The sequence below is a fragment of the Arachis ipaensis genome, chromosome B6 (genome assembly GCF_059453495.1).
Source record: "Arachis ipaensis isolate K30076 ecotype BB chromosome B6, ASM5945349v1, whole genome shotgun sequence".
In the NCBI taxonomy this organism is placed as follows: Eukaryota; Viridiplantae; Streptophyta; class Magnoliopsida; order Fabales; family Fabaceae; genus Arachis; species Arachis ipaensis.
The window spans coordinates 4,058,510-4,085,955 of NC_142441.1; the positions used below are offsets into that span (position 1 = coordinate 4,058,510).

The 27,446-nt window shown below is 35.6% G+C and overlaps 4 protein-coding genes across 4 annotated transcripts; 3 read left to right on the top strand and 1 right to left on the bottom strand.

The window, feature by feature from the left end:
- Positions 1-605: 605 nt before the first annotated feature.
- On the top strand, positions 606-5,335 carry LOC107647910 (protein STRUBBELIG-RECEPTOR FAMILY 2-like). The gene is made up of 14 exons (XM_088491594.1): positions 606-803; positions 991-1,117; positions 1,206-1,277; positions 1,373-1,438; positions 2,187-2,258; positions 2,336-2,407; positions 2,552-2,617; positions 2,694-2,759; positions 2,863-3,266; positions 3,409-3,680; positions 3,805-4,070; positions 4,164-4,436; positions 4,699-4,855; positions 4,954-5,335. The coding sequence occupies exons 1-14, from the start codon at positions 710-712 to the stop codon at positions 5,155-5,157; spliced, it is 2,211 nt and encodes a 736-aa protein (XP_088347720.1). The 5' UTR covers positions 606-709; the 3' UTR covers positions 5,158-5,335.
- Positions 5,336-5,650: 315 nt separating this feature from the next.
- Positions 5,651-7,938, top strand: OEP16-3 (Mitochondrial import inner membrane translocase subunit Tim17/Tim22/Tim23 family protein). The gene is made up of 3 exons (XM_016349443.2): positions 5,651-5,909; positions 6,512-6,857; positions 7,582-7,938. Exons 2-3 carry the CDS (start codon positions 6,521-6,523, stop codon positions 7,737-7,739), a joined length of 495 nt encoding a protein of 164 aa, XP_016204929.1. The 5' UTR covers positions 5,651-5,909; positions 6,512-6,520; the 3' UTR covers positions 7,740-7,938.
- Positions 7,939-17,010: 9,072 nt separating this feature from the next.
- LOC107645428 (Rhodanese/Cell cycle control phosphatase superfamily protein) lies at positions 17,011-19,926 on the top strand. The gene is made up of 6 exons (XM_016349446.3): positions 17,011-17,243; positions 18,118-18,368; positions 18,461-18,611; positions 19,017-19,102; positions 19,193-19,297; positions 19,387-19,926. Exons 1-6 carry the CDS (start codon positions 17,200-17,202, stop codon positions 19,455-19,457), a joined length of 708 nt encoding a protein of 235 aa, XP_016204932.1. The 5' UTR covers positions 17,011-17,199; the 3' UTR covers positions 19,458-19,926.
- Positions 19,927-20,369: 443 nt separating this feature from the next.
- Positions 20,370-26,089, bottom strand: LOC107645429 (uncharacterized). The gene is made up of 9 exons (XM_016349448.3): positions 25,425-26,089; positions 24,991-25,131; positions 23,422-23,802; positions 23,061-23,165; positions 22,491-22,631; positions 21,548-21,751; positions 21,244-21,333; positions 20,990-21,101; positions 20,370-20,749 (listed from the first exon to the last, which is right to left on the bottom strand). Exons 1-9 carry the CDS (start codon positions 25,875-25,877, stop codon positions 20,706-20,708), a joined length of 1,671 nt encoding a protein of 556 aa, XP_016204934.1. The 5' UTR covers positions 25,878-26,089; the 3' UTR covers positions 20,370-20,705.
- Positions 26,090-27,446: the final 1,357 nt, after the last annotated feature.

Consider the following 27,446-nt stretch of genomic DNA (forward strand, 5'->3'; position numbering starts at 1 on the left):
TTTTTGTTATTCAAGAGAACTATTATTGATAATATTTTAAGAGTAAATAGGCTTAAACAGATAAAAAATGAATTTTCTGGATATTTTTTTGTAAAAACAGCCAAACAGAATCATAAAATAGTTTTTATTTTAATTATGCAGATATACTCGATATCTGATCTGATCCGATCCGCAAGTATGCGGATCAAATCTGACCTAAAAAAATGCGGATATCGTATCCGATCCGATCCAATGAGTGCAGTGCGAATCAAATAGAATTTTAGGCTATATCCGATCCGATCCGATCCGTGCACAGCCCTAAATTTTGCAACACAAGCCAATGTGCAATTTTGTAAAAGACTCAAATTAATCGAAACGTAAACAAGCTACTTGGGCCAAAAGAAATCTTTGAATTGGGCCGGAAGAAAAAAGCCCAATGAAATCCGTTAAACATCTTTGGCGCGAAAACTAGAGAACACGAAAAACGCTATGTGGACCCCACCTCACCAGAACGCACGAACAGTTGAAAAACGCTAATCCCACTTGAGGTAGCTGCTGAGCTCATGAAAGTAAACAAGCTTTCATTGCACCCTTCCACTTACGTCATCTTCTTCTTTTCGCTTTCTAAATCCAAGTAATGCATTCATCAATTCTTTCTTCTTCTTCTTCTTCAGGGAAGGGAAAAAAGTAAGCGAGGGGTGTTACATTTCCGATTCTCGGGAAATAAAAAATGATTTGCGACTACCTCTACGTGCAACTCAACCTCGTTGTCTTCTCGTCGATTTTGATTTCTCAGGGTTTGGCATCTACTCCTTCACCCGAAGGTAATTCAAGATCACCTCTTTTACTCATTTCTACTCTCTATGTTCATATAATTTGTTCTTGGAATCAAATATTCCATCGGATATCATATCATATTGAATGAATAATCCTAAAAGCTTAATGTGATTTGAATCAAGAACCTAAACAATGGACTAATAATACGTTTCTTGTGGTTCTTTCGACCAACAGTATCAGCTCTGCAGGATCTATACAAGGCTTTAAACTACCCTCCTCAGCTCCAAGGTTGGAATGGTAGTGATCCATGCGAGGAGTCTTGGAAAGGAATCGCTTGTTCCGGGTCATCAGTTATACACATGTGAGATTGGTTACTAACTAATGCTAATTATATTCATTGCTAGATCATAATAATGTCCCTAGTATAATGCTTTCTTGTCTTCATGAAGAAAAATTCGCGGACTGAACCTCACTGGAAATTTTGGAAGCATGCTCCGTGATCTTCAGAACTTGAAGGAACTGTAAGTTTTTGTTGGGCTATTTGTTCTTACCATCAGGATATTTTACTGTTAAGATCTGCAAACTTTTTCTGACTTGTTTGTTCTGGTTTATACAGTGATGTCAGTTCTAATAACATAGGTGGAGAAATACCATTTAGCTTACCCCGCAATGCAAGAAATATGTAAGCCATGTGTTTCATCTTGTTCCTGCACTACTAGATTCTTTCTTGTAGAAATATGACTTGCATTTTTGCAACCATTTTTTTAAGTACAAATTATATACATTTGTCAACAGTGAACTATGGCATCTAAGAGTCACATTAGGAAAATGGAATTCTTTTTTATGCTCGAAATATAACTTGCTCGTGAATTCTTACTTAAATGCTGTTTTTTATCACTAGTCTAATTGTTCAGACTCATTTCATGTTACTCCTCACATAGCCATGATAGTAAAAGATGTACTGGGAAACAAGTGGGAATGTTTTAAGGCAACTACTCAAATGAAGATGGCAAAAACATCTTTTTATGAAGATGCTTTGTTTAAAAGTGTGACTTATTTATTTAGTCACATTTTAAACAAAGACAATACTTTTTTAAATATCAAAATCTAACCATAAAATCCATCATCCAAGGGTCAAAAGTAATATTTTCATATGAAGACAATTATAAAATCTATCCACCATGCTTTAATGGGCTAAACATGAGACTAAACTGATAGCAAGTGAATTCCCTGGGACCAAAGTTCCATTTAATTGCTATATTAGCGTTGAATGTTGACCAAGCTTGATTAAGAGAGTAATACAAGGGTACATTTCTGAACCAAAATATTCACTGAAATTTCATTTCCTTTTATTTTTTTTGTTCTCTGTTGAACATAACATATTAAGTTCCAAATGGCTGTGCAATTATTGTTATCTTCTTGTCGTGCAGGAATTTAAGCCACAATCTCTTAAATGGACCCATTGGCGATGTATTTACTGGCCTGGATGATCTCAAAGAAATGTATGTCATCTCACCTGTTCTTTTGATGTAGAATTTGAATTTAGATAAAATGAATAAGGGTGAGCTCCTTTCTTCAGGGACCTTTCATACAACAATTTCTCAGGAGATCTTCCAAGATCGTTTGGTTCCTTGAAAAACCTTGATAAATTGTAAGATAATTCTTTCATACTCTTTTTTTTTTTTTTTTTAAATTTACTTAAAGGAAAAAAGATCCTTGATTTATGTTTCTTGATATATTCAAAGATAGGAATAGTATCTGTTGGTTTGAACTGTATGGTGGTGCTTATTTGCAGGTTTCTGCAGAATAACAGATTTACTGGATCAGTCACCTACCTGGCTGAACTTCCACTTTCATATCTGTAGGGTTTTTAACAGTTGCTAAAAGCCTAAAATACATTACTGTTTTATTATTTGCTCACTTCTCTATGTTCACAGGAACATCCAAGACAATCTGTTTAGTGGCATTCTTCCACTCCACTTTCACACCATACCGAATTTACGGTCAGTGACAACTATTCTGAATTTTGATAGCATAATGTTTCTTGCATCAAAAGAAATAATGAACACACAACATGTGATGATAAACCTCTCTACCATGGATCAGGATTGGAGGGAATAACTTCCATTCAGAGGGCAGCTCTCCCCCTTGGCCTTTTCCTCTGGACACTGTACCAATAGCAGTTGAACGTAACTTTAGTCACCCACCCTCACACCCAGTTGTACATAACTTTAGTCACCCACCCATACACCCAGTTGAGCATAATACAACTGTGGCAAGTGCCATAAGGAACTATGCTCCTCCACCTCCCAAGGTTAGTCAGCACAAGGAAAAACATATGGGTCCCGGAGGAATAGCTTTTATGGTTGGTGCAGGAACACTAATGGCAACTGGTGTGGCACTCTTCGTTGCAATCCGTTTAAGTAAAAGGCGAGCACATATGCCAAGCTCAAAGAGCTTGGAAAGCAACCATTTCTCTTTACATTCTCATCCAAGCAGTGCAACAATAGGTAATTCATAAAGATACCAATACATATACTGAACCACTGATGTACTGAATCACTTCTTAGTATGCCATTGAATTTTAGGATTCTGTGAATTCATCTTTTTCATTTCTCGTTAATCATGTGTTTTATTTTCCCCTGGAAATAGAGGTCTCATCTACTGCTTTAGATGAGAGCCCACAAATCCCGGCTTTTGATCCTGCATCCCTCAGGGGTCCAATGGGATTGCCTCCTGTGCACCACAACAATATAGCCGACGCTTCAAGAAGAAGTTTTTCTAGAAGAAGCAGATCCACCGGAAGGACGAAAGTTTACACCGTATCAGAGCTTCAGTTTGCTACTAACAACTTCAATGAATGCAACGTTCTGGGAGAGGGCTCTCTTGGCACTGTATACAGAGCCAAATTTCCTGATGGCAAAGTACAAACTTAAGCTATCTTTCAAAAAGGAGTGTCTTTTTTTAAAAAAAATCAAGTTTCAAACTGTTCCTTGCAAATTAATTACCATTTTCTCTTTTTCTGTTGTTTCCTTTTTGTCGTTGAAGATTCTGGCAGTGAAGAGCATAAACTTGGCGGGTGTGTCTTACAGAGAAGAGGAAAAGTTCTTGGATGTTATCTGCACGGCTTCCCGATTGAAGCACCCCAACATAGTAGCACTGAATGGCTACTGTTTGGAGCGGGGAAAGCATCTTCTTGTGTATGATTATGTTAGGAATTTGACTCTGCACGATGCTCTTCACAGAGACGTATACAAGCCTCTATCATGGATCCTCCGTCTCCGGATAGCTGTCGGCGTTGCTAACGCCCTCGAGTAAGTTCCATTCAATATCAATGATCACATGTGTATGCATGTCTAGCCAATACTCATATTGTGTCAACTCATAAACATGATGAATGTTTTCAGCTACTTGCACTCAGCATTCTCCCCACCTGTTGCCCATGGAAACTTGAAGGCCGCCAATGTTCTTCTGGACGAGAATTTGATGCCTCGTCTTTCTGACTGTGGCTTGGCTGCTTTGAGACCACTGAGGAGCATTCAGGCTACCGAGGCTCCTATTGATGTAGGTTACCTGTCCCCTGACCATGGCAGAGCAGGAGGTAGCAGCAGAAAGAAAGATGTGTATGCCTTTGGGGTACTGCTTCTGGAAATGTTAACGGGAAGAAAAGCATTCGATGGGTATGCATGTTATGTTGAAGGTGGCATCGTGATAAGTTGATAATTTAAAAATTTTAGATAGCAATTTAGGCAATTTTAAAAGAGAAGTTAGGCAATTTAGACACCATAAAACTCGCCTAGTCAAATATATAAAATTATTTGACCATTTTTAATTATCAACTTTGGATAAAGACAACAATATATGAATCTTTACCAATGTGGAACAATAGCTCCCTCTTTGAAATATGTTGCATGTACTCATTATTTTTCATCGCACTCACAGTGGCAGGCCAATTGAGGAGCAGTACCTAGTGAAGTGGGCTTCACCCAGGCTTCACGATAACGCCAGTTTGGAGCAGATGGTGGATCCCGGTATGAAGAGGACATTTTCATCCAAGGCTCTTTCTCGTTATGCTGCTATCGTCTCACTCTGCATACAGGTATATATATATATATATATATATATATCATTATCAACATTCAGTAGCACCTCATGAACTTCTACTTGTGGTTTGGTAATGTGTTTCGTAATGTGCAGCCTTCGAGGCATTTTCGTCCTCAGATGTCAGAAGTTGTGGACTCGCTTGTATCATTCTCGCAAAAGTTCAACATAGCAAAGGGCGGTGGTAGAGTAGGAGCAGATGGTGGCAACTTCATTGAACTTGAATCATTTGAGAAATCTTTCCGTTCAACAAACTCACGATTTATGGGTTCACCGGCGTTGAGCCATGTATCCGCCTAAATCATTTTGATTTCTCTTGTAATTTCAATCATAATAAAGTTAGTAATTCATCCATCAAGGATTGACATCCTCTAAAATGAAAAATTCCTTTTAAGTGATAAAGTAATTGATAAATTCATACACACTTCTTTGTAGTAATTGAGATAAGTGGGAATTCTAGCTTTTACTTTACTTACCACTTGAGAAATTTTCACCAAAAAATTTATTGTGCTTTTCGTGTCCAAGTCAGAATTTCTTTACGTGAGAAATAAAGTTACATCTTTTTGTCAAAGAAAACAAAATAAAGGTTAAATCAAAATAAACTTATTACGGAATTTGATAAATACAACTTGTTTAGCTAGTGCGTTTTTCTAATTATTTCATGTCCCCCTCCTTTATAAATAGTACCTTTTGGTTTTCTTGACAAAAAAAATATTTATTTCAGTTCAACCATTTCAAAGACATTTAGTTTTGATTCATAAGATTTCATTCAATATAGATCCAAATATTCAATAATACATATTGTAAATAGTAAAGCTATTATTCTAACTTAAACCAAACGATGATAAATATTTTAGACGCTTAATCCGAAATATTGATGGGTTTAAAAAAAGTAAAATAAAAAAATTAAATTAAATTTTGGGCAGAACGATAGTGTGGAGTGAGGGGTAAAACGGTAAGGGAAGAAAGCGAAGAGAAGAACGGTGCTTCAGTGTGTGTGTGGCGGTAGCTCCTCACTCTTCAATCTTGTTTCTCTTTTCAATTTCTCTCAGGTAACGCTTCTACTTCTTCTTCTTCTTCTTCTTAGCCGCGTTTTCATGTGAATTCTCGTCTCTAATAATTGTAACTGCAATCCCTCACAGTCTCTCATATCATACTTCCAATAGCTTAGCTGGTTTCCGCATCTTTCTAGGGTTTTCAGAAACTATTCCTGATCTGAATGTTTTCCATTATTAATATGATTCTTTGGTGCCCAACCCCTCCCCGCCTCCCTCGGCGTCTCCTTTTTTAATCCGATCAAACAATAATTTTCAGGATCGATTATTCCGATTTTGGTCGATTTCGTTTTTTTTTTTTTTTTTTTTCAAAGGGAGGAAAATTGACATTAAATGTAAGCATTGTGTAGATTTTAGGATCAGTTATTCGGAATTCCATATTCCCTTTTGGAATGGAGTCCCATCAAAATGATATATGTGGAGGATAACATGCGTTTCCCCTCTTCTGTATGAGTAGTAAAAAAGCTATCTAATCTAAGATATTGTCTAATTGCAATTTCTGAGATTGAGTAGTAGTAGTAGTAGTAGTACTAGTAGTGGTGTGATCATTGATCAAAGACTTACTTTTATTTATTCTCTGGAAATTTTTGTTTTTGTAGTTGAAAGTCATGGATATAGACCCTGCAGAACTTAGGTATTTGGAGGATGAGGATTCATCATTGATGAAAACTATTAAGGGTGCAACAACTGGTTTAATTTCTGGCACCATCTGGGGTACTGTTGTTGCCACCTGGAATGATGTTCCTCGTGTTGAGAGAAACGTTGCTCTTCCAGGCCTGATAAGAACTTTCAAGATGATGGGCAACTATGGATTGACCTTTGCTGCCATAGGAGGAGTTTACATCGGTGTTGAGCAGTTGGTGCAGAACGCTAGGATGAAGAGGGATCTTGTCAATGGTGCTGTAGGTGGATTTGTTGCTGGTGCAACTGTTCTGGGTTATAAAGGTAGCCTTTTGCTCCAAACTATTTATCTCTGTTAGACCATAATTTGCGTATGTTAAATCTATATTTTGAAATCTCACTTATGGAACGGGGCTGCTGATTTGTCGATGATAATGGTGAACAAAACTCAATGATGCTTTGATGGCTTTCACCTATAATCTAACTAGATGTGATAGTGAAGTATCATATAAGGAAATCCAGTTCCTTTGTATGTGAATGTTGTGTGTGCGTGTGCCCCCCACCAACAAAATTCTCCTTCTCCTCCTTTTCAAGTTGCTTGTGTGTACTCATGAGTTTTCATGTTTGTTTCTTTATTATTTGTGTTTGGGTCCGATGTGTTTTTATTCATATGCTAATGTCAGTTCTGAAATCACAGAAGCTTAAAGTGACATTTGTGCCCTTTTTTGCTGTCTTCAGTGATCTGTTTCATTCAGATCCAATAAGACTTGGTTGATAGCTGATGTTATGTGAACTTGAACTTTATTTTTCTTTATATAGAAAGTAGAAACTAAATTCCAGAGTTTTTTGCCCTTTGTTATTTTTTCTGCTGACATTACCATCAACTATCTTGCAAACTGAAACTATTTTTGTTTGTTGCGAACTGCACTGGATATAATTTAAGTTATGCAGATTAGCAGACCAGGGTTACCTTTTTTATTATCTAAATTACTCAACTTGGATCTTACTATTTTTTAACTGGTTTTGTGTTCTTGCCATTCTGTTTTAGGGAGGAGCATCAAAACTGCAATTCAGGCTGGGTCAGCATTGGCATTCACCTCTGCATTTATTGATTTCGGAGGTCAGAGAATAAAACATGATTCTCATAAGGAGTATGCTGCTTACACTACAAAGAAAAGACCCAATGCTGAATCTGCTGATGCATAATTATTAATTAATAATGGACCTTTGTGACCAAAGTTATTTCAAGTTGTAGGAGGGAGTGAATCACTCTTTGTTAGCCAGTTGTTTGTTTTGAGTTGGAATTACATACTTGGATGTTCTTCCGTATTGTTTCTTTTATAAGGTTATTAATGCTGGACCGATTAAAATTCCAATAAATGTACTTATGTATTGTGTTTCCAAATTTCTTTCTGAAGTTTTTCCCATTCTTTTGTTGCTTGGTTGGTTTAGAGGATTTTAATGCTCTCCGAACACACAAGGGGCGAATATACTTTTCAAAAGTTATTCTCTTAATTGAAAATTTTTACATTTTATTTTATAATCATCAGTATGGAACACGTAAACTTATAACAATTTATTTAAGAAATAGTTCACGAGTTTTTTTTAAGATACTAATTGATCAAATAAAGTTAAAAAAAAAGAAGAGAAATGTAAAAAGGGTAATTTACTAAAATAAAATATTTGAGTTTTAATATTATCGAAATACAACTTTTACCGTTTGGATACTAAAATGTAATTTTTTAGAAATTTATGCAAATCGCGGGAGGGTCTTATAGATTCTGAATATATATAAACTGTGGATGGGATTTCACGATTTACGTTCAAAAGTTATTTGCATAGAAAAACCGTGGATTCCACGATTTCTGTTAAAAAGTAAAATGAGCATAGAAAAAATACCAGGCAAAGTTTTTTTTTGTGTAAGTAGACTATACACTGATAAATAAAGTCAAAGTCACCAAAAAAAAAAAGTAAAGTTAGAAGTAAGTCAAATTGACTCATTAATAACTAGGTAAATTGAGTTAAAAAATTTATTATTACATGGGTCAAGTTTAAACTTATTAAACTTAGTTTATTTGCTAGTAAATTAGATTTATTTTTACACACTATATTGATGAATTACTAAATTACATAAGTTATGTGTAAGTTAGCGAGTTAAACATCAAAGTAGTCCCTGAGATTCACAAAATGCACTGATTTAGTCTCTGACTTCCCAATTGCACTAATTAAGTCCTCCAGATTGAAAAAAATGCATCAACGTGGTCCCCCTAATATTTTCCGGTCAGATTCCTTACCGGCGGGAGTGACGTGGCGAATGAGTGCCACGCTGGAGGATCAAAAACGTCGTTGTATTGGGTTTTGGCGCTAAACCCATTAATAGACGACACCGTTTCAAGTAAACATCAACAAAACTTTCAAACCCCCCACCCCCACTATTCAAAGATCACTTCGTCTTCTTCATCTTTTGCAAACTAAAAGCACCAAACCCTGGCATTCTAGAGTCCTGGCGTGGCTTTTCAGAGTGAAACAATCTGGAGTTCAGAGGAAGCTGGTCATCGTTGGCTGAAGATCGGTGAAGGAAGGAGCAAAGATTCTACGTGGAATCCCCTGTGACAGAGGTAGGCATGCAAAATATTAGATAGTTTTGTTCTGTTCTGCTTAGTGGTAAGGTATCCATCATTATGGATTTTACTTGGGAAATTGGTGTAGATTGATGGAAAACCATGGATGCTATGTTAGTAGCTAGGGTTTTTCAATGGGTGTTGCGGGTAGGGGTTATCGGAATGCTCTGTTTTTAAAATGAAAATATGGGCATTTATATAATGGCATAGTGACTGAAGTAGTTGTTAGTTAGAAAATTTGGAATATGATCTGTTGTTTGCTGATTCTATATTTTAGTAAAAATGTTGTATATTTTTTTTCGATACAGATGGAGAGGTTGCTGGATATAATGTTCCATCATGGTGGAACGTTTAAGAAGAATGTTGATGGAACGTTGGTTTACTCACTTGACAATAGAGTTTTCTTAGGTGATTTAGATGAGGATACACTTGATGTCTTCTTCGTCAGGAACTATTTCAAGGAGTTGGGATATGACAAGGTAGTTGAGTGCTGGTGGCTGATTCCGGAGAGGAGCTTGGATTGAGAGCTCTGACCACTGATGATGAATTAAGGGAGATGTGCTTCCATGCACAGATGAATGATGGAGTAGTCGATGTTTATTTCGAACATGGAGTTTCGACACCTGAACTGATAGATGGGAAAGAAGCTGTTCTGTGTCTGGATTATATTCAAGAAGAGGAGCCTGGTGGTGACTTAAACAAGAAGAACACCCCTGAGGATACCTTAAATGAAATGCCACATGACAAATGTCATCCTGACCCAGTTCCTCCTACTCCAATCCCCATTCCAAACAGTCCAACTGCAATCCCAGTTCTTGAGAACACCCCCACCACAAAACCTATCCATGATGACACCAAGTCCATGGTTGATCATGAGAATCCCAAACTCCATCATATACCCAACCCAAAATCCACTATAAAGCCCAATACAACCCCAACTGTCAAGCAGAATCCAAAATCCAAGCAGAACCAGAAGCCCAAGAACACTCAACCAAAGCCCAAGCCTAAGTTTACTTCAAAACCCAAGCCCAAATTTAACCCACCTAAAAGAATCACAAGATCTCAGGGAAGGGGACATTGGAGTGCTAACAAAGGGAAGCAAATTTTTCATGTGGATTTAACTGCAACCAGATCAATCAGTGATGAAGGGAGTTTGGAGGATGACTCTTATGTCCCTGTGCAGGAGGCCAGCTCTAGTAGTGATGATGAGTTGGTTACACAACCAATTAGGAAAGAGGTCAAGAAGGTTCAGAAGGTCTCAGCCATGGCCAAAGGAAAGGAAAAGATGTATAAAGACACTATTATGCAAGATGATGATGCAATTGTGGCAGACTTATCTGATGTAGAGGTGGACCTTGGATTTTTAGGAAGTCCAGGAGACGGATTGATGTATGATGCTCTTGACCCGAGTGCAGAATCTGATGGTGCCAACTCCTGGCACTCGGAGGAGATGAAGACTCCTCCTAATTCTGAAGATGAATTGGAATCTGATGGAGAATCGGATGAATTTCCAATCTTCCAGGAGGGCCAGAGATTTGGTGAGTTGCAACTGCAAGTGGGAATGAAGTTTAATACTAAACAAGACTTCAGGGATGCTGTGCGAGAGTTTACCATTCAGGAGGGTAGGAGGATTAAGTTTGTAAATAATGACAATGTGAGGTGTAGGGCAGTGTGCCAGGTGGAAGAGTGCTCATGGGTTGTTTACACCTTAAGGGATCATGAGGACTCTTGCTGGCAAATCAAAACTTTTTATGATGATCATACATGTCCGAGAGAGAATTCTAATAGGGCTGCAAACAGAGTTTGGCTGGCAAGTAAGTTGGTAAAAAAGGTTAGAAAGTACGCCAACTTCAAGCAATGTGAGGCTGCAACATACTTTAGGTCAAAGTGTGATCTCATATTGCATAGGAATTCATTAGCCCGAGCCTTGGCTGATGCAAGAAATGTTGTCTACGGGGATGAAAAGGTACAGTATGCCTTGTTAAGGGATTATGCTGAAACGCTGCTAAAGACCAATCCGGGATCCACTGTAAAGATTGGGGTTACTCCACTGCCTGACGGCCAAGTAATGTTTGATAAAATGTACATCTGCCTGAGTGGTTGCAAGAACGGGTTTAAAGCTGGGTGTCGACCTTTAATCGGCCTCGATGGAGCATTTCTCAAGATGCAGATTGGTGGACAGATATTATCAGCTGTCGCACAAGATGCAAATCACCACATTTATGTCGTTGCTTGGGATATAGTCAACATTGAAAACAAGGAGAACTGGAAATGGTTTTTGGAGTTACTCCATGATGATTTAGGAGACTATAAGGCTAACGGGTGGTGTTTCATTTCTGATATGCAGAAGGTTAGACAGTTTATATTGTAAGCAAAATGTATATCTGTTTATTGTTTAAACTATTTGGTTCTATGTTTTATTTGGTATGGATAATTGCAACTTGCTGATTTCACTTGTTATGTACATTATATAGGTTGTTTGGTTATTTAGATTGTCTGAATATTTAGGGTCTTTGGTTACTTAAGTAGTTTGATTATTTAGGCTGATTGGTAATTGATTATTTAGGGTCTTTGGTTACTTAAGTAGTTTGATTATTTAGGGTCCTTGGTTACTTAAGTAGTTTGATTATTTAGGCTGATTGGTAATTGATTATTTAGGGTCTTTGGTTACTTAAGTAGTTTGATTATTTAGGGTGATTGGTTATTAATGTTTGGTTATTTTGGTTGTTTGGTGTCTGCTATATCTTTTCATCAATTGCAGGGGTTGATTTCGGCTGTGGAGGAGGTCATGCCACAGGTCCACCATCGTTTCTGTGTATGGCACCTGTGGCGAAACTTACAGTGGAAGGATCTTGAGCTGCGGAGACTCCTTTGGGATGCTGCAAGGTCAACCACTTTCCAAGATTTTATTGGCAACATGGACAAGATCAAAAGAGTCAGTGAGGAAGCATGGACATACCTTAACAAGTGGCCTAGGCATTCATGGACGAAGTCTCAATTTAGCCACAGGCCAAAGCTGGATAATATATGCAACAACGCATGTGAGGTCTTCAACGCAAGGATCAAAGAGGCTAGGAGCAAGCCAATCATCACACTGCTTGAAGATGTAAGGATGTTCGTTATGAGGTCCATTGCAAAGAACAAGATAAAGTTGAACAACCACGTTGGAAAACTTCCTCCAGTTATTCAGAGCCGGTTAGAAAAGGTAAGGAAAGAGTCAAAGAACTGGGTTCCTATATGGACTGGGGATGAAGCCTATGAGAAGTTTGAGATCCATGGACAACCAACAAACATGGTTTTCGATCTAGGCAAAAGACTTTGCACCTACCAGTTCTGGATGTTAACAGGTAATTTTTGTTACATTTACATGATATTTATCTTCATTCTATTTATTTTCATTTGCATTATCATTAGATTCATTTTAGGCTGTTTTTACCTGAACTATTAACTGACATGGGATGGACTTGAATTGCCTTTTGTTTGGTGTGCTGTAGGCATTCCCTGTGTTCATGCATGTGCTGCTCTTGCACGGGTGAACAAGAGACCAGAGGATTTCTGTCACCCCTTGGTCACAATGGATTCATACAGGAAGACCTATGAACATTACATCAATCCTCTCCTGGGCCAATCCATGTGGGAAAAATCAGCATATAGTCAGCCCCAAGCTCCAAACATCAAACGGAAACCAGAAAAGCTCACAACCAAAAGAAGAAAGGACGCTGATGAGGGTACTCGTCTAAACAAGAAAGCTAAGCAGGCTGTTACCCTAAAGAGACAGCTCAAGTCATTCACATGCACATATTGTGGTGTAAAGAACCACACCAAGAGGGGATGCAAATAGAAGAGAGCTGATAAGCTTGCTGCTGCTCTTGCGGCTGCAGCAGCTGCTGTGGCAGCTTCCAAGGCCAAAGCTACTCCTACTGGGAGTACACCTGCAGCTGAGGCAAGCAACACTAACAATCCGGCACCACCGACAGCTGACATTCCACCACCAGTGTCTGCACCGCAAGCTGAAGAGGTTGAATTATCCCAACCAAGCTATGGTGGAACACAAGATGAGGTATAAAAGATTCCAAAATATTTGTTGTTTACTTCCTAGATTAAATCCCCTTTTCACACTAACTCATACAACTTATTACAGTTTACGCAGGCACCACCACCACCAACAACAAGGCCACCTAAATTGCCAACCAAACGGAGGACCTCACCACAACCAGTAACTACTTCTGTCGATCCCATGCAAGGATCAAGTATAGCCACATCTTTAAGATTGGCAAGCTTCATGAAGTTTGTTCCAACACCACAGTTCAAGGCACCAAGGAAAAAAAATCCTTGATTTTGGATGTTCTAGCAGCTGATTTAACAATATACATGGGATTTGGGCATTGGTTGATATTTTGGGTTTTTTGTTATTTTGGATTTAACAATATACATGGGATTTGTTATTTTGGCTAGACCATATGGTTTATTTTGATTTTCTGGTAGTAGATAGTTTAAGTATGTTTATCCTTATGTGGTCAACTGCAACTGTGTTACACTGACAATGTCTTGTTTATAATCTACAACTACTATTATCAATTACATCTTCTGTTCATTTAGTTTGGATTCTATTTTTGTAAAATATATCTACAAATAACACACCAATAAACTAAACAGTTCCCTTACATTCATTAACAGATGCTTTCAAGCATAGTTCTTACATTTTTTCCATCACAACTAAAACAAGTTCTTACATTTTTACCATCACAACTAAAACAACAACTAACAGAGAAAAAAACAGCAATCCTAACATTTGTATCATATATTTATGGGTCCTTAACTCATCCTCCAAATTGCCAATCCTCAAAGCAAGACTGACGCTCACTTCTTTATTGTTGTATGCAGCAGTGTCTTCTAAATTTTCTTTATCATCTTCTACAATGTCTACCCATCGAAAGAACCCACACCATCTTCTTCCACTACTCTGTGAACATGAAATTTAACAGTTACCATCAAAATAGTCAACAACAAATCTTCAGAAAATACTCAAGTTGTAATTTGGGCATCCAAAGAAGGGCTTATTTGGGTGAGTTTCCGTTCCAGACCACCGGAGCACAGGACGTTGCCCACACCCACACCGCTCTGGTACTCGCGTGCCTCTACTCTAACTTGGCCTCCTTGTGGTTGATCGCATAGAACTTCCCTCTCCTTCATCAGCACGTCCAACCATCCTCTGAGTTAGGGTTTAAAAATGGATTAGGGACCAAATTGATGCATAAAGTTTTATTTGCCACATCAACCAACCGTTAGACACTCCAGCGTGGCACTCATTCGCCACGTCACTCCCACCGGTAAGGAATCTGACCGAAAAATATTAGGGGGACCACGTTGATGCATTTTTTTCAATCTAGAGGACTTAATTAGTGCAATTGGAAAGTCAGAGACTAAATCGGTGCATTTTGTGAATCTCAGGGACTACTTTGGTGTTTAACTCATAAGTTAGCATTCTAAATATTTTGATATTTGAAGAAAAATTTATTTACTTCTTCAATTATATTATTTATATACTAATATTAATTATTAAATTAATTATTCATATAAAAAAATATATTGAATATATTAGTTAATAGATGAATATGTAATTTTAATATTTTTTTTTTTTTTACCTTAGTTAAATTTTTTGTTGCTTTTTTATTATATATAATTTATAAAAATTATATTCATGCTATTTTATCGGTACTTACTTTTAATTTTCATGTTTACTAGGTAGAAAAAATATGTTATTTCAATGAATTTATGAAAGGCAGTCAAATAATATATGAATTTTTTATTGAGTATTGAATTAGACTATACAAAATAGTTAGATTATCACCTACTAACTCATGAATTTGATGTTAGTTGTAGAATGAATATCACACTTTCATATTATTTATAGGTAGTATATATACTAAGTCTATCATTTTATATTTTAATCTTATCTACTAATTAATAATCACACACAGAATATATATCATTTATTAATATCTTCTTATATTTACATTAATAGAAAGAGTAATTCTCAACATACAAGTGATTTTCAATACAAGTCATACAAGTCATTTATATTCACGTCGTTTCACGTTTTTTTTGTGCCTCTTTTTCTTCTTCTTCTTTCTCCGTGCTTCCTCTTCTTTCTTCTTCTTTTTTCTCCGTGTCTCTTTTTCTTTTTTTTCGTAATTTTTCTCTCTTGTTATCATCGTCATCAACACCACCTCTTCATCCCTCTTTTTTTATTGAAATTTCTTCTCCTCTTTTCGTTTTCTCTTTCTCCTTCATCAAAATCACCAGAAAAAATGAAGAAACATTATTCAAGGTACTGTTTTACTGTTCTTCTAGATTTTTTTCTAGATTGTCTCTGTCATGTGCCTAATCCTTAACCAACAAAACATTAAAAGATTTCAAGAAGAAATATACTGTCTCCCCTTATATTGGGTGTATTTCTTAAATCCTTTGGGTGTATTTCTGTAATCGTTTGGTTTATTTCTGTAACTGTTTGGGTGTATTTCCGTAATCATTTGGATGTATTTCTATAATCGTTTGGGTGTATTTTTGTAATCGTTCGGGTGTATTTCTGAAGTTTCATCATCTTCAAAACAATTTCAAAGTTTGATTTCAGAAACCATGAAAATAATAATAAAAAAAAAACAGAAGGAGATCGAAGGCAAAGAGAGAACGCTTTTCCATACAAATCATACAAGTCATTTATATTCACGCCGTTTTCACGTTTTTTTGTGCCTCTTTTTCTTCTTCTTCTTTCTCCATGCTTCCTCTTCCTCTTCTTCTTCTTCTTCTTTCTCTGTGTCTATTCTTCTTCTTTTTCGTAAAAAATGAAACGAAGATGAAACACGCGAAGATGGTTCAGTAACGCGCGTGTTAAGCTCAACTTGTAAGACTTATAAACAAAAATGATTTGTATGTGTAGCACTCCTCTAATAAAAAATGGCTACTGTGAGATTGAATAGGTATAAATATAATAATCATAAAAAATAAAGAAGAAAAAAAAGGAGGAAGAAGAAAAAAAAGAAAAAGAAAATATAAAAAAAGACTAATAAAAAAAGAGTAAGCAAACCAAGAAAAGAGAGAAAGAAGAAAAAAAAAAGAGAAAAATAAAAGATTAAGCCAAGAGATTGGAAAAAGAGATTTTGATGGCTTTTGCAATTTATGAAGAAAAAAAAGTATTATTTATGCTCATTTTAACATAAACTGTGAAACTTTTACCACGATTTATATGCAAATAATTTTTAAACGTAAATCGTGGAACTTCACCCATAATTTATATGTATTTAGAATACGTGGAATCATAAATTTTTAAAAAATTGCATTTTAGTATTCAAACTCAAAAGTTGTATTTAGATAATATTAAAACTCAAATATTTTATTTTAGTATGGAACACGTAAACTTATAACAATTTATTTAAGAAATAGTTCACGAGTTTTTTTTAAGATACTAATTGATCAAATAAAGTAAAAAAGAAGAGAAATGTAAAAGTACCACTGAGATATAATAAAATGGTACTTGTACCCCCATTCTTCTCAATCTTGCACTACTCATCTACATATATAATGTGGTTTATTTCATATCTTAGATAATCGATAATTGGATTATTTACTCCCTTTTAAGTTCTAATTAGTAAATTTTATAAGAATGGTCAAAATTTAGATAAATAAAAAATAGTTTTCAAAACCAACTAACCAAGTGAGTTTGACTATCCTATTTAGTTTGTCAAGTACGAGAAGCAACCGTAAATACTGCAGATATTATTTACATACAGCTGTTACCTTTAACCGGAGACAAGCAAGTACCTTAAAAATGAGATTCCGTCTGTTCTGTTGTATTTGATTAACGGTTATTGCAGCTTCAAGCTTCGAGACTTGAGATTAGATTTTTATACTTGCCACGTGGCATATATTCATTGCTGATACCAAATTTCATGGCCCACTATACAAAACCATTGGGTAGGGTGTGTTCACGTTAAGCTTCCATAGCTGAGAAAGAAAGAGAGAGAAGGATAACAATTCTCGGCACCATGGCAGGGCCTTCTTTCTATGCCTCCTGTCTTTCCTCCTCCAGGTAACTAAATCTTCTTATCTTTATTTTATTTTACCTTTTTTTCCCTTAACATGGTGATGGTGAAAGGTTAGTGATGAATTATCAACTTCAGTCTTCATAACTACAATTTTATGATAATGTTTTTGGTTGCTAAGGGGAACAAGTGCTAAAAATGACTTGTGTTTTATGTTTTCTTGATTACTCCATGGAGAAGTTGGGTTCTGCAATGTAACACTCAAGTTCATGTAATGCCCCTTGAACTTAGTTTTTTATGCCTAGATCATTCAATTATTTATTTTTATTTTTTTTCTTACTTCGAATGACATAAACTCTTCTTGCATGTTCAATATTTCATGAAATGACTATGGTTCAACGCTGCAAGAATTTTCACCTTTTTCCTGCATTGTTGATCACTGGGTTTGTAAACAAAGGCTTCAAAATTGTTCAGTATGATGTTTTGATTTGGAAAGCTAGAACAGCATCACAGTACATGGATAAGTTGTCTTCCATTGAGTTTATATTATTGACTAAACCCTTAATTGCTTATTATTAAACTATAGTCTATTAGGAGGGTTTTGCTTATTTTGGTTTTCAATCATATTTATGAAGAAATAGTATTTTTTTTTACTAGTTTATCCTTGGTGATTCTTCTGATGCCATACAATCTTCTCAGATTGATGCATGCCCTTTTAATGTCCAAATTATGTTCTTAATGTTTTGGCATTTTCTTAATTTCTTCTTTACAATTGTCGTTGTTTCTCACTTATAAGTATTTAAAAATTTGAAGTAGCCTACATACTAAACCATATTGATGAAAACAATGAAGGAAAAGTTCACTTAATGTTTGAACATCTATGCATACATGATTGTGAGGGATTAAGGTTGTGTTTTTCAGCAATTTGGGGACATCTTGGTTGGTATTAAAAACTCACAATGCAAGGGCCGTGCCAGGGAAACTACGCTGGAGGAGCGGTCTTACAATAAAAGCAGAAGTGAAGTTTGTTAATGCTGAACAAGCAAAGGAGCTTGTAACAGTTGATGGATATACTGTTCTAGATGTACGCGACAAAACTCAGTTTGAGAGAGCTCACATAAAATCCTGCTATCATGTGCCTCTCTTTGTTGAAAATCAAGACAATGATCCTGGTAAGGACTAAGGAATTCATCCTTTCAGATTAATTTATTCATGCATTTTTTTACTTTTGGCCGTCTTACTTCATGATGTGATCTTTCTGTAGGTACCATTGTAAAAAGGACTCTGCACAATAATTTCTCTGGGTTGTTCTTTGGTTTACCATTCACCAAGCCGAATCCTAATTTTGTACAAACGGTCAAGAGTCAGTTTTCGCCCGAAACTAAACTTCTGGTTGTATGTCAGGAAGGACTGAGGTTTGTTTATGGCATCCTATGCGATTTCAATTCTTCATTATTTTTTATTGGCTTAAGAAATTACAAACATATGGTTCAAAGTATGATCATCATTGCAGTCTAAATGTGAGATTAGATGAATGTAAACCCAATGATGTTGTCTTGTGCTGATATTCCATTTTGTTATGAACCCAAGACTTTGCTTAAAGAGAACAAATGTTCACCCACTTGAACCAACTATGTGAATTAAGAGTTTACTTGTATAAATTATGTAGTCAACTTGACACTTATAGAAGCCTTGGCAAAAGATGCATTATACATGTATAAATTTGCATAGTTTGATTTTTTTTGGTGTACCTGCATTGAGTTTTATTATGCAAATGCCAATATAAGCATTTGACATTTTCATTCTACTTTGTTGTGAAGGTCTGCCGCAGCTGCAAATAAACTAGAGCAGGCCGGTTTCTCAAATGTAGCATGCATAACATCTGGCCTTCAAACTGTAAAACCAGGTTTAGCAATTCACTGACTTTTAAAACTAAATTTGTTGTTAAATAAAATTAAATTATTTTGTTAAGTGGTGAAATATTCCGATCCTGTAGGTACATTTGATTCTGTGGGATCCAAGGACTTGCAAGATGCCGGCAAAGCTGGTTTGGTGACAATCCAAGGGAAAATCTCAACTGTATTGGGAACAATTCTTGTTTGTAAGTTTTATTCTTTTAATAAAAATTGTCTTTTTGTCACAATTTTGTGATACTTGTATTGAATTTACTTTGTGTTATGAAATTCACAGGTGCATATTTGTTCATTACCTTCTTTCCTGACCAAGCTGAGAAGATATTCCAACTGGTCCCTGCAGGCTAAGCCTAAAATTTACATTAGAACACATTATTTACCAATTTTGGTTACCCATTTCTTTATGCAGCAGCAATGTAGCATAACTGACCAATGTGAAACTAGAGTGAAGGAATTTAGAATCATGAGATGTGAAGTGTGAAACTCAGCAAGGCATAAACCAAATTGTGTGTCCTTCGTTGTAGTATACTCACTGTGGTGTTCCTTGCATAGATTGCCTTCATCTATATTATTCTGCTGTACAAGATAGCCTCCTTTTTTTTTTTTGTCTAGTTTTCTATGTCTTGTACTAAAGATAGTCTGCGTCATATCTATGTGGATACTATCTTAGTATATTATGAGATTTTGCTATGAGAACGAGAGCATCTTGAAGAAAAATGTGTTCATCAATTGGTAACCAATGGCTGATTGAACTACTTTGCTGTGATCATTAAGTGAAAACAATTTGGGAAAATTTTTATTTTTCCTTTAGTGTAAATTCCTTTCTTCCTCTACCACACTTGTATACCATTTAATTTTATTGATCATATATTTCTGTTTTTTACTTTATCGAAATTAATAATTGACAGATATGATCTTTTGTGAGTAAAATTTACTCCAAGATGAAAAAATATCTCAACAATTAAACGTCGTAACTCACATAAACCGTCAACCATGGTGCTAATCCTTCTACGGAGACAATAATTTGTAGGGAAAATACTTTATGGTGCCAAATGTTCAGCACTCCGTCGTCGTACGCAGGACAAAAAATAATTTGAGGTGTAAAGTTCATGAATACAGAGACTAATAGCAATTAACATTTTTCCAAAATTGAGCCGTTTATTTCCCTGAAGCTACCTACAAACCATCCTCGCTGGTTACTTCGAAATCGTAAACACCAAATCGAAATAGCAAGGGTACCACCCAACAGATTGGAAAAACTCTTAAATGTTGAAAACATGCAGTACACTGGAACTCGGAAGGTGGAAATTTTTCACAAAGGCCATTAATTTAGGCTAACAAAATATTACAGTAATTATTTTCACAAACAAAGAAAAAATTACAATCAGATTAGCAATTGTATTTTTCATTCCATTTCGTGCACCGGTGATGTCACCGCATAAATAGGACGGCATTCTAATTCACGTCGTCTGATCTCAGCTACCTATGGTGCCAATAGAATTGGCAAGAGGAATTGAAGAGGGGGTTCAAAAAGGAAACCAGAAATCTTGGTCCTGTACTATCATTAACTGCTGACACTGCATCATCTAACAGAGATTAATCGCCTTGAAGACAGTAAAGCTGACGAATATTGCCAGAAGCTTCAAATATAAAAAGGGACAAATCATTAGCATTTATTGTTTTAACTTCCTCTTGGACAATATTTAGAACAACCAGCTCTAAAAGAGCCACTAAATCCCACATTTCGCATCAGTATGCAAAATCTGAAATCAATCTTATAAGTAACTATTAACAACAAAAAAACAGACGGTTGCTTGAATAAAACTATAAAAAGGCACTGGAGAAGAGAGAAAAAGAGGCGGGAGGGGGGTGACAGTTACCATATAACCAGTCCTTGAAGTACACATGGAGAGCTGATGACAATTCCCGTTTACGATTATCTTCTAAAGGTGCTTCACGCAATAGTTCCCTTATCTCCCCTAAATTTTTTTGCTGTATAGAAGATAATAAGATTTTATAAGTTCAACAATTAGTTGAGACATAATTCACGTGAATTTGGCTCTTTAAAGCTTGAACACAAAATATATGGAAATCCAATCACTAATATATTAATCAATTAACACTAGAGATATACATTTCTTTGCTGAGATGCCATATAAGCATCTGGTAATGTAAATGGGTTGGCTTTTGTAGATCCAGTTGACTCTTCAGACAAGTTTGGAATCTGCAAATCAAGTATGTCAACATAAAAATGGTATTACCAACTAAGAAAAAAGAAATTTGAGCGTCAACCATTCTCTACCTAAAAAGCTTTATGGAAGAAACAGATATGATACATGTCAAACAGTTCACATGCTGAAATACTTCATGCTAATAGCTTAAATAAAACAAAAATAGTTGGTTTTCCTGCTGGTCATTATCAAAAACAACAGTCATACCACAAAATTTGTGAACTGATCAGGATCCACCCGTGATGCGGACTCCGCTTGAACATCAGCAACACCTGCAGGGTGAGATAGTGAATCATGAGGATCCACCATGCCCAGTGCTATAGGATTATCCCATTGGTTCACTGTGGGCAGAATTCCAACTTCGTTCATATGCTCCTCCAATTGTGGGTAAAATGTGTTATAGGGAGCCACCTATGCATATTATGGAAAAGAAAGTTTTCCACCAATGAATCCACTTGACAAAAGTGCAGAGTTAAAGAAAATATGCATACAACATCAGCAGCTAGTACTGCTAGATGAAGCAGAAAAGTGAACAAAAAGTAGACCTTTGGTAAGACGGAACAGAGATGCAGAGATATCCATCACAAATAAAAAGTGATAAACAACTGTCATAAGATTTTTAAAATAAATTCACTCTCTTTTAAGTGATATCTAAACTGCCAACATTTTATGTGTGATAACTGAGAACCATTCCAACAAGAAACTACCTTCTTTTTTAATCTTTTTCTCTGTTTACGTTAACCACACTTCTCATATAATAAGTTGCTTGAGTTTTAGAATTTAATAGTCATAACTATGTAATACCAAGAAATGGTTAAAAAAGTATTGTTAGATAATAGAAAGGCTTATGCACATCATATGCCTACAAGTACAATCCTAAAACAAGTTTTAAGCACTGCTATTAACACAATCGAACTATTTTAGTTATTCATCATGCATCACTGTCATATCACTTAATAGTACTGGCCAAGTCATAAATAGTTGACCAATATTCGCAAAGATATCATGGTCTCTTTTCAGCATCTTTAAGTAACATTTCAGTAATATACTAAAACTCAATATTTACTTTATCATGTAAAAGGCAACATGAAAAGGCAGTTCACCACATGGTTAGCAGCTTAATCAAACAAATGATAAATGAAGGAATCACCTGCAACTTATGGTTATCACCAAGAATAAGAGGTTGCTGATTCACCCCCAAAAAGAAGACACATTCACGGCAATTAGCAATACAAATACGTTTTGCTGCAACAATCACATGAGCTCGTTCACAATGCTCTACCCTTACAGCCTGTCAGAAAAAGAAAATGCAGATGAGTCTATTTATTAGAAATGAAGCTCAGGCCAATCTAGCACACATGCAATGGTAGGAAGAAGATCAATAAGCTGCTTCCTGGTGGTCAAACGCTGTTGCATATGATGGATAGAAAATTAATTTAGATAAAAAATTTGTCAACTAACGATGTGATTCCAAACAACAAATATTAGCAGATTACTGTTAGATGCATAAGTGTGAATGTGAATCAATCAACAATAATCATCCCTTGCACTTCCCATGCACCTGGAAGGGGTGTCTCACAGAACAAAAGCAAGCATAATATCATTTTCCACATTCCGGAATGAAATAATAATAATAACAAGTTTTCCTTCTATTAGTACCAGATTCATCAAGGCACTCAAAAGCTGAACACAAAACCCCTTGTTACTTTTCAGGTGTTACCTTCCCAACTGCTCCCAGAACTATTGTAGAATCTGAGCATCCATACACAGTGGCATATCGCAAAGGTGCTAAAATGTAGATGGCTGACTCATGGCAATTTACAACCTGCAATAACCAAACACAACTTATGTTAACGTAACTACTTCCACAATAATCTCAAGTGATAAAATGTCCACAAGCACTTTGAATAACATCCAAATCATGAAGCTAAATCTAAATCTAGTTATACAACTTGCATGGAATAGAGATTATGCTTAAGGAAGACAAATGCTAGAAGTCCAAGTCCAATATCAAATATTAATTTAACTGGAAGACTTCACGCAATGTTAGGATCATTAGTCAAATGCGTGAGAAAACAAACCTTAACAGAGGAACCTTTAATGTCAGATGCATGCTTCACATATGAGGATTTAGAAACCCCTTCAATGAAACTTGGAGCTCTAGTACTTGTTGAGACCTTTACTGGGGCATTGCATGCATCAGTCATAGCAACATCCTGGTCAGAGGCACTAGCTGGGCCATTTTCCTTGGAAGAAGTCCGTTCAGAAATGTGTTCCAATGCAGATGTTATATTCTGCAGAAGCCAATCATGAACTTGTGCAGCAGGAGCAGGAACAGCTGGCATGTCAGGATCTGAGTTTGCAAAGAAAGGAGAATGTTGACTCAAAGAATTTCCTTCAGATCCCTTATCACCAAACTGAACTAGAAACCCAAGGTGTTCAAATCTATCCATGGATAAAACCTAAAATAAAATGAGGTCAAACAAGCAGGATAAGAATGAGACTAAAACTAAAGAAAACCTGGAAAACATAAAAGATGACATGAAATTTTTTCTAAACATTCCTTCAATCAACAAATTACATGATTATGCTATAACGATGAATTCACCGAGAGTTAAAAATAAAAATAAAAAGTGAGAATCCTCTGTCCCAAGGGCCAATAATAAATTATCATGCCTCTGATAAGGTGGTAGCATTTTGGAATTGTGATGTCTCAGCAATTAAAAGGAAGTGAAGACTACTGTGAACAGACAGCATACCATATTACCATTATTATTGATACAGAAGAAACCCAAGTATATGCTTCACCCAATGCATGTCAAAGTCAAACTAAGAATGAGGTATTGGGTGTATAGAAGCATGGAACAGCATTAACACAGAAGTTAGATAATCAACATAAAGGAGATGTTTGACATAATTGTCAAATTCAAAATAGAGGTAGTCTCAGTACCAAACAAGTTGCACTAGCTCAATCTAGCATCTGACGGTATAAGTCCAGAGACTTTATTTCATATTTTAATTGATTAATAGTGTCACTTCACACATCCACAACCAGCAGACCAAACCTCTCTTCAGAAGATTAGAACACCAGGCCTCATTCTTCAAGACAGTTCATCGATAAATTGGGAATGAGTTGTAAAAATATATAAGGATTTCATGCAAAAACTTTGGCTGAATATTCAGTACTCGGAGGAGGGTCTGTTACTTAACTGCAACCCAATCAGAATTAAAAGTTGTAATCATACTAGAACGGAAGAGGACACAAACGGTTTCCTATCTACTCCAGAAATCTTAAGTAACTGATGTCTTTGGCATATGCACAAAGCATCAAGATTGGAATAGAATAAAAAAAAAAAGACAGATTATTTCATAGAAGCTACTGCTTTAGAAGCAAAAGATGTATCAAAAATAAAAACTGAAAAAAGAGGCATAAAAACATGAAATGAAAAAAGGATCATTTAAATAAATACTTTAACAAACATTAAAGATTTCATCCCAGTTTGCATGATACTTGAATCATTTACAAGAAGGAATCCTAAAGATGGATATATAGTGTCACTACATACATGGTATTCCTTGAATATATAAGATATCTATTTAAGTTAAAATCAGCAAACCAAGGATATCATGCAGTAAATCAAATAACAAACCAGAGATTCTTCCCCTTCCCCCTCCACGGGCTCAGCTAGGAGAGACAGAATGTTAGCCAAGTGCTTCTGCAGGTATGACAATTGATGCGCCTCCTCGTCAGCCTGTGACGGCATAAACCGCCGGCTGTTGCTCCGGACAAGCTGTAAAAACACACCAAAAAACAGAAAATCAAAACTTCTCTTCAGCATCAACAGAATCACTAGAATCGAAAATTGCTACCAGGTTAACCGAGAGAAACAGAAAATAACAGAACAGGAGCCACAAAAAACCAAGAAAATTACTAGAGCGACCTAAACAAACGCTGTAATCCATGAAATTAGAAACCAAGCTCAACAAATAAATCCAAATAACTAAAGAATTTAAGACCACGATTAACACAAAACTAATCACAATGGACCAAAAATAGATTGCGTCCGGGAAGGGATAATTGAACCTGAAGCGGCGAGAGAGCGGACAAGTAGCCATCGAAGGCGGAGGTGGAAGGCCAGACGTCAGCAACGGCGACGGAGTCCTTGTGCGTGCGCGGCAGGAGCCTCTTGTAGGATTGAATGTACAGGAACAGCAACAGATCATGCAAGTCGACGGCGGAGACTTCGGCGGTGGGTAGCTCGGGCTCCGAAGATGGGAGGACGGAGGAAAGCGTGTCAAGGACGAGCCTGGCGTGGTCGAGCGAGATCTGAAGAGACTCGGAGATCGCCGCCGGATCGACTTTGCCGCCGGAGGAGAGCTCAAGAAGCTTCTGCTTCAGCGAAATTAGGGTTTGCGCGGGGTCGGAGAAGATGAGCTTCGGGATCGGTAAGAGGCCGTGCTCGAAGGGCTCGCGCCGAGGGTGAAGAAACACCGTGCTCATTGACGACGATGTGCTTGGCTCGATCGGTTCCGTCATCGCCACAGAAAGAGAACCAATGCCAAATGAAAAAAGAAAAAAAACGAAGGAAAGAAATGAAAGAAAGAAACAAAGAACGAGAGAGACAGAGAGAAAGAGAAAGAGAGTGTTTTGCAGATCTTTGAATCAGGAACACTAGGGTGAGGGAAAGAGAGAGAGAGAGAGAGATGCGGGCGGGTTCTGGTGCGGGTGCACCGTATGGGAATGTGGTTACGTGGCAATTTCTTATTCGTTTGGTCTTAAGGTTGGGCCAATTGGTTTTGCCCACGTTAGATTTAAACTAGTTGAGATCAGAGAAGAATCAGGAACAGGAGTTCTTTAATTCTTTTCAAAACATTATATGTAATTACCCATTAGTGACAATTATAATACAAGTTACGAATTTAAATTGAGCAATGATTAGAAGTTTTAATCTATCATTTAATTATTCTCTTAATATTTAAGTGAATAAATTTTAAATTTATATTATTTTTAAAAACATTAAAAAATGAGAATTTCTAATTATTTTTAAAAAAATTATAAATACAAATATATAATTGAGTAGCAACAATTGTTTATAGCAGAGTAAATATATTTTAAAAATGATGCACGATTATTTTTCTCTATAATAAATCTCTACTTTTTATATCTAAAATATAATTATTAACATAGCGGATATAAAATTTACACTAAAGATTTTTTTTTTTTTAGTAAACTTAGCTTGACATGTTTCTTTAGCCTTGGAAATGTGGTGAATTTTATTTTCCAAGCTTAATTATTATGTATATTAGTAATATATACTATTATCTAAATTCTAATGAAATATTTGTATTTATAGTAATAAAAAATAAATCAGTGAACAATTAATTCAAATAATTTTATTTATACACTAATGTATAGTTAGATAGTTCTATAAAAAATTTAATGTTAGTAGCTATTGCAAATAGATTAAATACATAAAAATCTATCTATCTATCTATTCTTTTTATATAAAAATTGAGTTTTTGCATTTAATAATAGAATTAACGTGATATACTTCTAAGAGTATTTTTTGATTTATTTCTTTTAACTCATTAAATACAAGTTATTACGATAAACTAACTATATCAACTAATTGATTTGATTAGATATTTAAATATCATATAATTTATATCAATTTAATTTGATAGTATTTTTTAATTAATTTATTTTAATATTCTGTTAGTATTTTTTAATTTATTTTTTTAATTTATTAAACCAAATTTATTGTGTGTACTAATTAATTAATTTGATTAATTTATTACTCATTAAAATAATAAATTTATGAATAAAATAAGCAACTGAAATATTTTTAACTAATAATTAAATCAAATAAAATCAAATCATATATATTGAACTAAATTCAAATCATGTGAATTAAAGACTAAATTAAAATAAGATAATTTTTTTACTTATTCAAGTTGAGTACAATAAATACAAATTAATTTTGTTAGATAATCTTAATTATCTGGTCTACTATATATAGATAGCCACACAAAATTATAAGAACCGTGATTTTTATCGTTCTTGCTATTTTAACTCTTCTTTTCTTCTTTTTTTTTTCTTTGTGTA